At 48.5% G+C, this 14,765-nt stretch overlaps 1 protein-coding gene across 1 annotated transcript in view; it reads right to left on the minus strand.

Moving 5' to 3' along the window:
- The window catches only part of CLMN (calmin (calponin-like, transmembrane)), a gene marked incomplete at its 5' end in the record, with an annotated part of 54,788 nt that overhangs the window by 3,202 nt on the left and 36,821 nt on the right, over window positions 1-14,765 (minus strand). Inside the window, 4 exons of the mRNA XM_012645506.1 lie at window positions 3,408-3,604; window positions 6,077-7,726; window positions 12,899-12,981; window positions 13,890-14,083. Of these exons, the coding sequence (XP_012500960.1) occupies window positions 3,408-3,604; window positions 6,077-7,726; window positions 12,899-12,981; window positions 13,890-14,083 (2,124 nt within the window). The remainder of the gene's footprint in view (window positions 1-3,407; window positions 3,605-6,076; window positions 7,727-12,898; window positions 12,982-13,889; window positions 14,084-14,765) is intronic.

A 14,765-nucleotide genomic window follows, 5' to 3' on the forward strand; every position in this document is an offset into this window, starting at 1 on the left:
ATTTTGGGCAGGAAAGGACCTCTTTTCCCAAGCATCCCAAGGGCTTGGGACTTGCCGGAAGTCCTCTGCAAGTTAGGCACACCCGAGCCTGGAGCTAGTCTCTGGACTCCCTTTCCAGCGCTCCTTCCTGTGTGCAGTGCTGCGCTCTGTTTCTCTAGCTCTTGGGTGTACTGCCACTTTTACTTTCATACGTGAGAAGGCTAATTTTCCAACTGTGCCCTGAGGCTGCTGTGCCTCTGCCCTGGGAGCAGAGCTGGCTTGGCCAGGGCTGAGGCAACAGAGGCCTGGGCTGTCATCCTGGCTCCCGGATGATTAGCTGGCCTAGCATTTACATCTCTGATCAGTCTTCCTCATCTGTAAAATGGGTCATCATTCCCCCACCCACCTACTTCATGGAGCGGGTGGGGATCATCGTGGACGGGAGGGGAAAGGATTTGGCCCCGTTTTGCTGCTCAACAGGAGAACCAGGTGTCGGGTGCTGACGCACCTGGCACAGAGACAGCCATCTCCGTATCCTCAAGGCAGGAAAAAGGCACCTAACCCAAGATTTTGTTCCCGGGGAATTCACTATTGGCGGCTTTGGCATTCCTGCCCACTGTTGTCCTGAAAAACCTCACCAAGCTCTTCCCTTGCACCGGGTACCTTTCCAGCTAATAGTTACACGGAGCACCTACTATGTGCCAGGGGCTGTGCCCCGCTTAGGGAACTGTCAGTCCTTGTCCTCAGTCCAAAAACTGGGCTAATTTTTCCTGGCTGGTGTCACAGCACAGAAATGAAGCAAAATGCACCTACAGAGACAAGACACCCTGGTGCCTGGAACCCAGAGTGGTGTCCCATAAGAGTTGGCCCAGACACTGCAGTACCTAGAGATGCAGAGACATTCTTTCCCCCACATCTGTCACGTTTTCTTAAAAAAGCACATCCCCATGAGAAGGGAAGCCTCATCCTTCCCCTTCCCCTCTTTTTTGCAGCATGTTTCCTTCGGGTGGCTGTCGTGTTAGACTATCATCAATATGACACTTGCAGCGGGTTTGAATTCTGACCTGATTCTTTCTGCAAACATTCATCCAGAGCCGACCGTGCACCAGGAACTGGGCTAGGAGCACATTCACCCATTTATTTGTCTACCCAGAGAATTTTTACTGAATGCTAACTTTGAGCCCGGGGCTGTACTAAGTGCTGGGCTGTGACGGGGAACTCCGTATACACGGTCCCTGCCTGCAGGGGGTTGGCCCACCGGCCAGGGCTGGTGGAGAAGGCAGATGGTAAGTGCATTCTTACACAAATGATCATAGAAATTACAGTTTTGACAAGTGCTGTGAAGAAAAAGAGTAGAAGCTACGAGAACATATAAAGGGGGATCAAAAATAGTCAGGAGGAATCCAAGAAGGCTGCTTGGAGGAAGTGGCAGTAGAGCTGAGACCCAAAGGCTGAGAAGGAGCAAGCCAGGGGACAGGCAAGGGACAGTGTCCAGGCAAAGGGAAAGTCCTCAGGTTTGAAGGAGCTTGGGGTGGGGGTGGGATGTGGGGCAGTCAAGGAACCCAACTACGGCCATAAGCCTGGTGCAGGGCGGGTGGAGGTGAGGCTGGGGAGATGGAGGCCGCAGGGGTCCTGCAGGCTCTGGGACAACAGGCCTTTCTGCCTGGACCAATGAGAAGCCACACAGGGCAGCCAAATGGAGGAGTGGCCAGAAAAACACCCTGCTCTTGGGAGGGCAAGTGCCCAGAGCTCAGTCCCCTTCAGTAACCTCGGGCCAGGTGTTGACCTCTCTGCAGCTCAGTGTTCTTGGGCGTACAAGGTGGCGGTGGCACCTCCTACGCTGGAGCGAGTGGGTGAAAGGGCCTGGCACGCAGGAGGGGCTCAGGACGCTCATTCCTTTACACACTGAGCACACCTCAACGCCACCTGCTGACACTCGGGACGCTGCTGTCACCTGGGCCAAAATGCCTCGTTATCATTATAGCTTTGCCACAGCTGTGCCTGGGGTGAGACGGGAAGGAGGAGCTGGGGACAGAACTGCTGCCTGCTTTGCACAGAGACGAGAGGCGCCTTTGCACAGCGAGGCCTGAAACCATGATTGGCTTCTCCCCATCCACCCCGCCCGTCTCGTCTTCACGGGCGGGCTTTGCTCCATCTCCCGATGCAGCGCGTAGCCAGGACGTTCGCTTTCCCCCAACATTCCTTTGTTTCTCTCTCACCCCCTTACGCTCCACAAGTATTTGCTGAGGTGCTGCTAGGTGCCAGCTGTTTGCTCACCTGAATGCCTTCTCACTCCCTCTCCCCAGACTGGATCCCAGTCCAACCTCAGTTCAAATGACATCTCAGCCCCAAGCCAACCTGACTCTCTCTACCTGCCTCTGAGGTCCAAATCGTGAGATTCACCCTTGCCTGGCACCTCTCATGTCCCCCCAACCCCCAAGTCCTACCCATCTCATCTCCCTGGCTCTGTCTGTGTGGGCTTCTCCCTGCTTGTATCTCAATAATCAGGCACTGCAGCCGGCACCGCTCGCACCACTCTGGGTGACGAGGGGGATGAAAAGCAAGTGCACGTGGAGTCATTCCCTCTGCCGGGAGGTCTTGGGGAAGTTACGCGGCCCCAGCCTTCTGCGTCTGCCGTAAGGAGGCACAATCCCAACTACCTGTCTATGGGGCGACCCTGAGAATGAACGAGGACATGTGTGTCATGTGCCCGAACATAGCAAGGGCTTGGTAAACGGTGACTATTGTGATGATGATGACAGTGGGGAGAGACCAGAGTCTTCTGACATTCAGCAGTTACCTATTTTCCCTGGGACAAATATGGCTCATCTGGTGGCCTTGGGGTGACACAGCAGATATGTGCTACAAGCTTCCTATAGGTCACTTAAAGCTCATTGTCCTCTCTGCTCCCTCCCTTCCCCAAGATAAATCAACCATTCTTACTCCCTTGGAGCCAAACGTGTGGGAGAAGCCACAACATTAATGTGAACACCCAGCTTCCGTGGGCCAAAGATTAAAGGTCTCAGTGCATGCGCTCAAAGTCAGGAAGATGCTTCTAAATGGCGCAGTCTGGTCTCTGCCCAGCCCAACACGCAGTTGTCTGGGTACCACGGGCAGCGGGCAGAGGCTCCACGTCTGCTCCTGTCACTGCAAAACCCGCCTATAGTTCAGCCACCGGCTGCTCACTGCTAGTTCCCACCCAAAGGCACGCAGGACGAGGCGGGATGGCAAGCGTCACGTCGTTCCAGTTTTGCTCCCTATGAGCAGGTAACGGTGAGGTCGCGGTGGGGGAGCCCGGGTGCAGAGAATGAGGATTTTGTACGAATCTGCGTTTCCCCTGCCGTCGAATCCCACCCCTGCGCCCCCATCACATCAGAAATCGAAAACGGAATGAGTTCAGAGAGTCACTCTCCGGGGTGAAAAGATACCTGGAAGGGATTCTGTGGTCGCTAGTGTCCTCTTCTAGATCATCTGAGGATCGAACAGTCCCAGGTGCTACAAATAATGAACTTTCTACATGGTCCACATGTTTCCTTTTTTCCTTTTTTTTGCTGCTGATTGATTTTTCCATCACCTTTTCTTCCTCAGGGTTTGCTGTGTTTTCTGAGTTTGGGGCTTCCTGGGACTGGAAGACAGAACAACCCCAAACAAGTCAGCACTTCACGCTGCGAGGCAGAGCAGGCGACGCCAACTGGTAGCGCTCTCGCAGGCCCCGCCAGCGTCTGCACCTTTCACGGATCCTCCCAGCACGGCCTCCCACCCCAACTCCCGCTCCCTGTGCAGAATTCAAATGCTACAAACTGATGGAGTGAAACAATACAGGTCCCGGAGTCAGTAAGATCTGGTTTCAAATCCCGGCTGAGTCAGCTATTTGACCTTGAGCGACGGACATCATCTCTTTGAGCCTCAGCTTCCTTGTTTGTCAAATGGGTACAGTTATCAACCTCATCCCACCAGACCGCAGGGTTTCCCATAAAGGATGTCCCTTACAGTGGCAATGGTTGAACCCGAGGGAACCCTGGCACCCAGGTGGGCCAGGGGTGCAAAGGCGGCCGTGAGCTTGGAGAGGTCCACACACAGGCACGTGTGTGGTGTGCAGGGTGACACATTCGCTGTGCCTTTGGCCAGAGGTGGACCGTAGCACATCTCTAGCATTTATTTGGTAAGGAAGCTTCTTTAACTACTGTCCGCACCAGGCACCCTGAGACCCATCAACAGAAGGTGGGAGTCCTTGAAGTCACCTCTCACCCATTCCTTCAGGGCTGGAAGAACCTGTTCCACAGGCGTCAGAATAAGAGGATTAGAGTGGCCACCAGTGCGCCCCAGGAGAGGGATGAAAACCACTCTCAGCAATTTGAAGCAGCAGCGCTCCCTCCCTCCCCAGCGCGCCAATGCACCTTACGTTCACCATATGTCCCCAAACGGTCCCGCAATAAACCCCTGGCAGGCCTTGTGCTGGTCTCTAGTGTCCAAAGAGTAATACACACGTGCCCACTCTCTCCCGGGAAAGAAAAAAACCCAGGGAAACCGGATAAACACTCCAGGAGAGAGTTGTCCAAAACGTGATCAGCTATACGTGAGGGAACAACGGTTCTGCTGGGGAAAAGCTAGGAAGGCTCCTGGGAGGAGGTGCCGGTCGCACTGGGCTTTGAAGGGTGAACAGCTGCTTGCCAAGTGGCAGGTGAGAAAGGGGGTACCAGATGGTGGGACCAGCCTAATCACACCCGGAGGTAGGTGTCTGGGGGTCTGGGAGCCAGGGAGGGGTCTGGCTTGGCAGGAGGCGAGGAAAGGGAGGGAGACAGAGGTGGGTGGGCAGCCAGGCTGGAGAGGGAAGTGTCTTGAAAGTTGTGCTGAGAAGTCTGGACTTCATATTGGAGATAGGAGTCTGGAGGTGATAAGACGAGCTTTTTGTTTTAGGGTCACCCCGTGCTGTGGAGGGGCGGAGCTGGGGGGTGGGAGATGAGGGAAGGGGCAATGGGAAGGGCCAGGGGTCGAGCGAAGGTGACCTGTAAAGCCCGTCACTTTCCCACCACAGCTGCTGCATGTCGGGAACGTCCTCCGCCCAGAACTGCTGCCCACTCCAGATCCTCCTGCCCAAACACACACAGCTTCCCGGATCTGGGTGACAGTCTCCCTCTGCTGAACCCCTGAGTCCCTTGCTGGGCCCATGTCATGTCTGATGCCACATTCACTCACAGTACACTGTTCCTGGAGGACTCAGTGTCGCTAGCAGTAAACACTGAGGCAGGACTTTCCTTTCTGCTGTGTCCTCCAGGCAGTGCTAGATGCGCTGCTTCCCCCAGCATTGGACTGAGCGCGCAGGTGCACTGGCTGAGGGGCCGAGCCCAGGCCCCTCTCCTCCTGGGTGCCCTGTCTACACTGTGTCCCTCAGAGCACAGCTGAAGTGGTTTTGGATTCACCTCCCGGATTCCCAGAGCTGCAGTGGGGAGTTCTTATTAACACGGCACCTGCAGGAGCACCCCCTCCCCATCACCAGCCCCGTCCCCCGTGGCATGAGGCCAGGGCCCCAGGCACCCGCTCAGCTCCTGGGCCAGGTGAAGTGGGAACACAAGTGGCAGACAAGTGCGTGCCTCTCCTCACCCTGTTTACACGACCCATGTCAAACCACAGGAACCAAAGATTAGCGCCCAACAGGCAAAAGGCCTTTAAAACCAAGGCTGCTGTCCAACATGAGTGCTCCCTTTGTCCCCGTCCGGCTGCTGCAGGAGACGGGGCTGCAGTTCACTAAGTGCATGCTGACATCAGCTACGGGTATCGTTTTTAAAATCATTACTGCTCCGACTCTGCCAGACCCTCAGACGTGATCTCACTTGATCCTCACGGCAGCCCTGTGAGCAAGGCCAGGACTGGCAGCAGCGAGGTGCCCAGGTGCAAAATTTCAGGAGGTGCTCACGCTCAGGTGCCAGCCCTGCACTTGTCCAAGCCTCCCTGTGGGAGCCTTTTTGAATTTTCCTCCCTGAGATGCCTGTGAGGGAAGCCTCCTCCTCCCTATTTTACAGAGAAAGAAGCTGAGCTCCAGAAAAGTGCCACATCCTGCAGGCAGCACCCGGCATTCCCAAACCCCACAATTGAGTACCTGATAGTTGTCCACCGGGTCACGCTCTTTGGCCTCCCTTTGCTGGTGGTCCTCGTGGGGGGGTGGGGCGGCGGGTTCCGAGGCTGGCGTGGCACCCTCGCCACCCGTGTCGAGATGCGGCACCTGGTTCCTGGCACCAGAGAGGCCCTCGCCCGGCACTGGGGAGCTATAGCCGCTGTGGGAGCCATCGGCCTCCTCCTCCCAGGAGTCCAGGTCATGCAAATAGCCCTCTGGCTCTTCCAGATCCGTTTCTTCGTTTTTCAAATCCTCTGAGCCTTCCGCATAAGCCTCCAAAACTGCAGCTAGGGGCACCTCGTAATGCGGGTAGTAGAAAAGCTCGTGGGGAATGACAGAGACCTTGGAGAGGGGTGGGGAGGGCTTGAAACCCAGGCCCTCCTCGCTGTGGCTCCCAAGGGTCTCCAGGCTGACACTGCTGCTTGGGGGGCTGGAGGGCAATTCCTCGCCTATGCTCTGGAGGCCTTCAGCTTCCCCCTCGTCCTCCCCACCACGAGGACGACCAGTGGACTTCCTCTTGGCCTTTTCACACACCTTTGGCTTTATATCCACCGGAATCTCTTCCAGGGCCAACGAATGGCCTTGAATGTTTTGTTCAGGGCCTTGAGGAGGTTCTTGTTGCTCGGACTTAACTTGGGGCTCAGGCGAATCTTTCTTTTTGTGGGCGGATTTAGTTCTCTTTTTCCCCAGTTTTTCAGCATTAGTCTCAAAAACATCACCCTCGGCGGGTTTTTTCTCATGAGGCGAAGGAACCTCATTGAAAGCCTGGCTGGTAGAAGCAAAATCTATTAGGTCGCTGTTATATTTTGAGGCTTTTAATGGTATGCCTTCAAAGTAGTCTTCTTTATCCATGTCTTCTACAGTCTGCAGCTTAACTTTGATCTCCACGGAATCGGCCATAACAGTGTTTTCTTCAAGGGGTGCAAGAGAATGACTTTCTTCACCGTGGCTAGCTGCACTCTCTTGGGCGCCATTACAGGAAGAACTCAGGGAAATCTGAGAATTATCGATCGTACCATCTTCCAAGGAGATGTCACTGGGGACCTGGTCAGAAGGAAATTCCGGGGTCTCTGCGGATTCCTGTTTCGGCTCCTTTCCTTCAGGAACTTCAGCTGCCAAGCTGGGTCCACCCTGCTTCGGCACCTCCTGTACTGCCCTTGGGCTCCCTTCAGAGCGGAGGTCCTGACTGTAGAAGGGGTCCTTACTGCAGGAAGCCTCCTTGCAGGTGTCAGCCTCAAAGTGAACAGTTTTCTTGATTGGCAAAGGGTTGAACCTCCGGCTGTCCTTTCTGGATGATAAAATGGAAGATTCTGGAGATGGCTCACCGATGCCACTGGTCTTACCTACGCCCCCTTGGAGGACCTGGTCGATGATCTCGTGCATGAACTCGGTGGAGCTGTCTGACAGCGCATGGCTGGAAACACCATCCAGGCAGAATTCCTTGATACTCTCGGGCTTGTCACAGACGAAGACTTTAGAGGGTGGCGGGTGGCTGGTTTCATGGTTAATGGTGTAGGCACGCTCCCCATTTTCAGTCAGAACAAAGACTTTGCTCTCTTGTTCAGAGGGGGTTTCTTTGATACGGACAAAGGTGGATTCAATGGGAACTTCTTTATCTGAATCCAGAAAGTCTTCCTGCAAAAAAAAAAAAAAAAAAAAAAACAAAAAAAACCAGGACAACGTAAGAGTGTTTAAGCATAACCCATATCTAACCTCTCAAAACGCATACAAAAAGATGGGAAAAGCCTTTCAAAATTAATGTGATGTGTTCTGATTAAGGTGTAAATGGTTACAAAAGACTATCGTTCCTGCTGAAATGTGAAAACAATAGATAAAAATAAAAAATATAAAATACTCCGATTTTTAAAAGCTATGGATGCAAAGAAATGTCAATAAATGAAACTCTAGGGAAGGACGAGCCTTCATACATGAGCAGATTTCAGCTGCTTCATCCCTAAGGATCGCTGTCCAGCCTGGATGTGTACTGGTAGGAGGGCCAATCCCCTGACATGAGGCAAGACCAGCTAAATCTCTATTGATTGTGTGGGCTCGTGTGAGAGACTAAACGTGGAAGGGCTCCAAACATGAAACCAATTCTCTGCATATACTAATCATCTCTCTCAGGGACTTTTGCTGTGTGAGAGGCAGCTGAAGGTAGGGCTGAGAAACAGAATGATCTTGGTGGCATTGCAGTGCTTGGCTCCCAATGCAGTGACAGAATTGACCTCATCCTCAAGACATTTGAAAGCAGAGAGCTGAAATTAAATAAAACTGCAACATTGCTCCTATCAACTCCTGATATGATCAAAGTGAGCAGCTCCTCATCTTAGGTGCTTGTTTAGGAAAGGACTGTATTCTCTGAGGGGGGAAAATATCTACTCTAATCTCTACTGTTCTTTCATACACCAGGTCTGGCATAAAATAAAAAATTTCAAGACACGAAGAAGCAAGAGAACAAAATCCATAATCAAGAGAAGCAATAGTCACTAGAAGTAGACCCACTTATGACCCAGGGTTAGCATTAGCAAACACCGTATTTAATCTACACTACAGGAAATACAAAGGTAGTCATTCTGGATGAATGGAAATGGTCACAGAGGGAAGCCTGGATCTGAAGGAGGGAATGAAAAGTACCTGAAATGATAATTGTATGATCAATATAAAAGACTATTTAAACGTTTTCATTAAAAGTCTATTGACTAGCCGGGCGCGGTGGCTCACGCCTGTAATCCTAGCACTCTGGGAGGCCGAGGTGGGTGGAGTGTTTGAGCTCAGGAGTTCCAGACCAGCCTGAGCAAGAGCGAGACCCCGTTTCTACTAAAAAAATAGAAAGAAATTATCTGGACAACTAAAAAATATATAGAAAAAATTAGCCAGGCATGGTGGCGCATGCCTCTAGTCCCAGCTACTCGGGAGGCTGAGGCAGAAGGATCGCTTGAGCCCAGGAGTTTGAGGTTGCTGTGAGCTAGGCTGACGCCACGGCACTCTAGCCCAGGCAACAGAGTGAGACTCTGTCTCAAAAAAAAAAAAAAAAAAAAGCCTATTGACTGTTTAAAGCAAAAATACTAATAAAGTATTGGCGATTAAAACATATGGAGAAGTAAATGACAAGAACAGCAAAAGGAATGGAGAGGAGGTGTGTAGAATTATACTGTTGTATATATAAAAACATGTAAAATATGCATTGTATTTAAAAGTGGTAGTATTAATTCAAGGTAGGTTGAAGTATGTTAAAGATGAGTATTATAATTCCTAGAACAACTACTAAAAAGATAAAACAAGGAGATGTGGCTACAAAGCCAATAAAGGAGATAAATAGACACACGCACACAAAAACTTGAATAATCCAAACAAAGTTTTGAAGGAAGGGCAAAGGAACTTAGAACAGATTAGACTAATGGAAAACAATCAGGATGGTAGCTAAACCCATAGAAATGGATGAAAGACACGCTAATTAAATGACAGATATTGTCAGAATGAATAAGAAACAAGACTCAGCTGTATACTGTTTATAAGAGACATACTTTACATATAAGCACACATACACTGAAAGGAAAAAGATGGGAAAAAAATGTATCACGCAAACACTAATCAAAACAAAGCTGCTATGGCTATATTCAGACAAAGTACACTTCAAGACACAGAGAAATTTCATAAAAATAAAGCAATCAAGTCATCGAGAAGATGCAGCAATCCTAAATGTCTATGCACCAATAGCATAGCGTCAACATACATAAAGCAAAAACTGACAGAATTAAGAGGAAGAGAAATAAACAAATCCATAATCATAGTTGGAAATTTTTTAACATCTCTCTCCCACACTAATTGATAGGAAAAGCAGAAAAATATCGGTGTGTATACAGAATATTAGAACAGCATATTAGCATACTAACAGCATATTAAAGGATGCCAATTCTTCAACTGCATGAGTCATCTTCTTTACAAGTGCACATAGCACATTTATCAAAAGAAGCCACATGTTGGGCTATAAAGCTGGGCACAATGTCAGGGGACAGCAAATGTTTACTGAAATGAACTAATTCAGCTGAATTGTTAAGAACAGTTCACTGGATGTCTGGATAAGCTGAGAATTCTCATTTGTATTCCCTTGGGGTTGTACATAGATTTTTTTTTTTTGCAGTGATGCACCATGTTCTGCAGACCCAGAGGAAAAATTCTTTCTTCAGATATTGTTTCTTGCTCAACCTCTAGTTTTCCAACCCCAGTCTCTGACTCCAGCACTGGGGAGAGATCTAAGTGTCAGATTTGAGTCCTGGCTGTGGCCTTGACTCACACAAATACCATAAGTTTTAGCTGATTTCAAACTTAATCTGTTTCAAACTCAAACAGATTAAGAGCTCAGGGCTAATAAAAACCCTGATGGCTACTATTTTGGAATCGAGTAATGGACCAGGAAAAATGAATTCCAAAATAATAACAATCGCCACTGGTTTTTTTGGCTTAAAACAACACAAATTTATTATCTTACAGTTCTGGAGGCCAGAAGTCTGAAAAGGTCTCAGTGGGCTAAAATTGAGGGCTAGGTTCCTTTCTATTTTATTTTACTTTTTAATTTACTAATAAAAATTGTATATATTTATGAGCTACAATGTGATGTTTTGATAACATGTACACATTATGGAATGATCAAATCAGAGTAATTAGCATATGCATCACCTCAAATGTTTGTCATTTCTTTGTGGTGAGAACATTTAACATCTTCTCTTTTAGCTATTTTGAAATATACAGAACATTATTATTAAACATAGTCACTTTGCTGTGCCACAGAACACCGGAATGGGCCCCTCCTATTTAACTGCAACTTTGTACCTATTGACCAAATCCCCACTATTTGCCGAGCATCAGTTGTTGTGCCAGGCACAGTACTTTATATATCTGTTTATTCTTCACACAACCCTGAAATGTGGGTAATATTTCCATTTTACAGATTAATCTGATATAGATGTGATTCAGAGAGGTCAACGAGCCAGTCCAAGGTTACACAGCTGTAAGCCGCAAAACGGGCATTCCGGCCCGGGAATTCCTCCTTACAAAGTGCCCTGGGGATTGTTCTGTGGTGCAGGGACAGATGGAAAATGCGCACAGGTCGGCACCAGAATAAGAGCCGCGGCATGGAGGGTCCCATCTGGCTCTTCTGTACAAAATAAGGTCCCAGTTTCAGCTGCATGTCGTAAGGGACCTAATCGCCTGAACTTTGGAACCACAGAGACCTGGGGCCAAACCCCATCTCTGTATTTGGTAGCTGTGTGGGCCTGGAGAGGTCTTTAGGCCTCTTTGCACATTCTCATCCTCATCTGTAAAAAGGGGATAATGAAACTAAGCCATGCCAGATTGCAGGAACGGCAGGCAGCCCAGAGATACATAGGCACGGCTGTCCCCCTTCCTATGAGCACTCTTTAACTCTTTATGCTTATATTTTTTTCTGTCTAGTACTTATAACCACCTGAAATTATGGTTTTGCTGACTTGTTCACTGTTAACCCTGTTTGAACAAAGCTACACAAAGTCAGGGACCTCATCCATCTGGTTTACTGCGGAGTCCCCTGGGCCAGCAGTAGGGGTTCAGTAAATTAATAATGGATCCAAGAAAAGGCTGCTGTTGTTGTCATTGATACTGTCATGTTAGGGCTGTGCATGGGTCGGGTGGGAGTTCAACAGAGACATGACAACTTCTAAAATGTCTGACTCTGCTCCAAAAAATCTCTCACCAAGTATAATCTGGGATCCTGAAAATAAAAAGGTGGTCTTTGGAATGATCCTTGTCTTTTGTAATTTTTAACACTGATAACATCTGGTAGACTCTGACATGTTCCATCTGACATCTAAAAACCCAGGTAGCCGATCCAGACCCCAAGTGGGCCTCTTTTATAATCTGTGTGGGAACAGGTTTGTGAGAGGCGTAACTTCCTGTTCTGCTTTTAAACTTAATATATGTTATTAAGTTTATTGAGAACAATTACAAACAGTATGCCAACGTCACTACTTTTGCACTTTGGGGCCATTATTGAGTAAAGTAAGGGTGACTGGAACACCCTGATCTGATAATCAAGACAGCTACCAAGTGCCTAACGAGTGGGTAGTGAAGACAGCTTAGTTGTCCCTGTTATCCAAAGTTTCACTTTCCAGGGTTTCAGTTACCCACAGTCAACTGCAGTCCAAAACAGTAAATGAAAAATTCCAGAAATAAGCAATTCATAAGTTTTAAATTGCGTGCCATGCTGAGTAGCGTGGCAAAAATCTCTCACCGCCCTGTTCCCATTTTGCCTGGGATGTGACTCATCCTTTTGCCTGCATCGCTAAGCTGTCTTCACTACCCACCCACTCAGTAGCCGTCCTGATTATCGGATTGACTGTCGGGGTATCACAGTGCTTGCATTCAAGTCACCCTTACTTTACTCAACAATGGCCCCAAAGTGCCAAAGTAGTGATGCTGGCAAACTGTTATAATTGTTCTATTTTATTACTAGTTATTGTTGTTAATCTCTTACTGTGCCTAACTTATAAATCATAGGTATGTATGTATAGGAAAAAAATGGTATATATAGGGTTCAGTAGGAGGTTTCGGGCATCCACTGGGGGTCTTGGGACGTATCCCCCGTGGATAAGGGGGGGGCTACTGTAATTCCGAAATTAAAATGTGGCTAGGCAATGCTAAGGGATTTGAGATCAACTTTGATTATCATTGCTAATTATGCAGAACAACACAGCCCAAGTCCCAGCTTCCATATGATGGCCAAGGAATGGAAATGTATGGTTTCTGAATTAAGGGTAAGAAAAACAAACATACGGTTTCCAACTCCGGAAAACGTTCTAGAAACTGTGCCACGTAAGTCACGATAGACTGCTCATCCGGCGTGTCAACCATGATGTCTGTTAAGAGAGATGCAGGAATTAGCAGGAGACACGAACATGAAATTTTTCAATAGGATTCTGGAACGCTTGATGGTGAAGGACCCCGACAATCATTGAGGGTTTTTCTCTTTATTTTCTACTTGATGAAACTTAGGCTCAGAGAGGGCGAATCGTTTGACTGAAATCTCATGGCAGCCTGAGGAACAGAGAAGCTAGGATGTAGAATCCAGGGCTCTTCTCCCCGCAAATTCTGTGCATTCTTCCCTGCTATTTTAGTCCCTTCCACTGTGAGCAACCGGCTCACTGCCGGGTCCATGGGCAAGTATGGTGAACCAGGCACCCTATACGTGGTGCAAGGGGTCCTAGGTCAGCCTAACCCACCTGGACAGCAATTTGACACCAAACACCTTTAAAAGGCATGTTCTCTCCTACTCTGTTATTCTGCTGCTGGAACCTGGTCCTTCAGGGAATAATCTGAGATGCATGTTGAGCTGTATTCAGTAAGATGCTCACTGCAATGTGATACATAAAAGTGAATATTTCTGAAACAACGTCAATGTCCACCAGTAGTGGAAGAGCAAAGCAAATTTTAGTATGTCCTCTACATTGACTATTTTGCAGCCAATAAAAATATATAATGAAGACATTATAGCAATATGCAAAATACTTACATCATATTATAATGTAAGTAAAAAAAGATACAAAATTATGTATACACTGAATGATACCAATTATGTAAAAATATTCTAATTAGATGCATAAACATATTGGAAAAATAGTATATGATCTGAATGGTACAAATATAGGCGACATAAAAATTTCTTCGTTAGATTTGTCTGTATTTTCTAAATTTTCTACATGGAACAGCAGGCGGTACATTTGTAATAAAAATTATCAGAAAGAAAGAGAGAGAGGACCACTGCTACCTTCTGGCTCCAGGAGCCTGGGGATGCTCAGGGCGTCGTGGGCAATGCTGAACGCCTTCTCTAGATTTTCTCGTGTGGAATCTTCCAAGGCCTGTTTCATGTCCACCAGGCTGGGGTCGATGGCCTTGATCACAGCCAGGAAAGCCAGCCCACTCCTCCAGCTGCCCGCAAAGTCCTGCACCGCCACGCCATACCTGAAGGAAGACAGTGGCGGCAGCCACGATGCAGGTTAGAGAACAGACACAAAGGGACCAGGTCGGCACGTGGCTGGAGCTGCTGACCTTGCCGGGCAAAGACGTCCTGGCCCCAGAGCACCCGCAGAGCCGCCCCAAGCCACTCCCATTTCCATTTCCAGACAAATGGGATAGGAGGATGTACATTGTACAAAAAAGCAAAATAGGACCATGTGCCCAAATTCCCGGATACATAAAGGACCAATTCTACACAGCGCTCATTTTATCAGTGATACTGAAAACATGGCAAACAAGGATGTTCTATGCCATGAAAACCCAGCCAGAAAGACTCAACTTTGCACCTCGTGGACCCGCTTTATGCTTCTAGTGCTGTGGCGACGGGCAAGTCACATACCATCTCTGAGCCTCAGACTCCTCAGGTGTAAAACAAGGATCATCGCACAGCGAGCTTGCCGGGGTGTCGTGGGGAAAGAGTAGGTTGGCCCCGCAAGAACGGCCATGTCATGTGGCTAACCTAACGTGCAATGCTGGTAGCCCACAAAAGCCACTAAGTGACAGCTATTGTCATTACTAATATAAAAAAAATCATTTTAAAAGTGAAGGAAAAAAGAGGAGATAATGCTGCCAGGCACTAATTTCCTTTAGAATCTATCCCCTGAGACACCACAGATCTCTCAACTGT

Source organism: Propithecus coquereli, unplaced genomic scaffold (assembly GCF_000956105.1).
Source record: "Propithecus coquereli isolate 6110/MARCELLA unplaced genomic scaffold, Pcoq_1.0 Scaffold2343, whole genome shotgun sequence".
NCBI classification, from domain to species: Eukaryota; Metazoa; Chordata; class Mammalia; order Primates; family Indriidae; genus Propithecus; species Propithecus coquereli.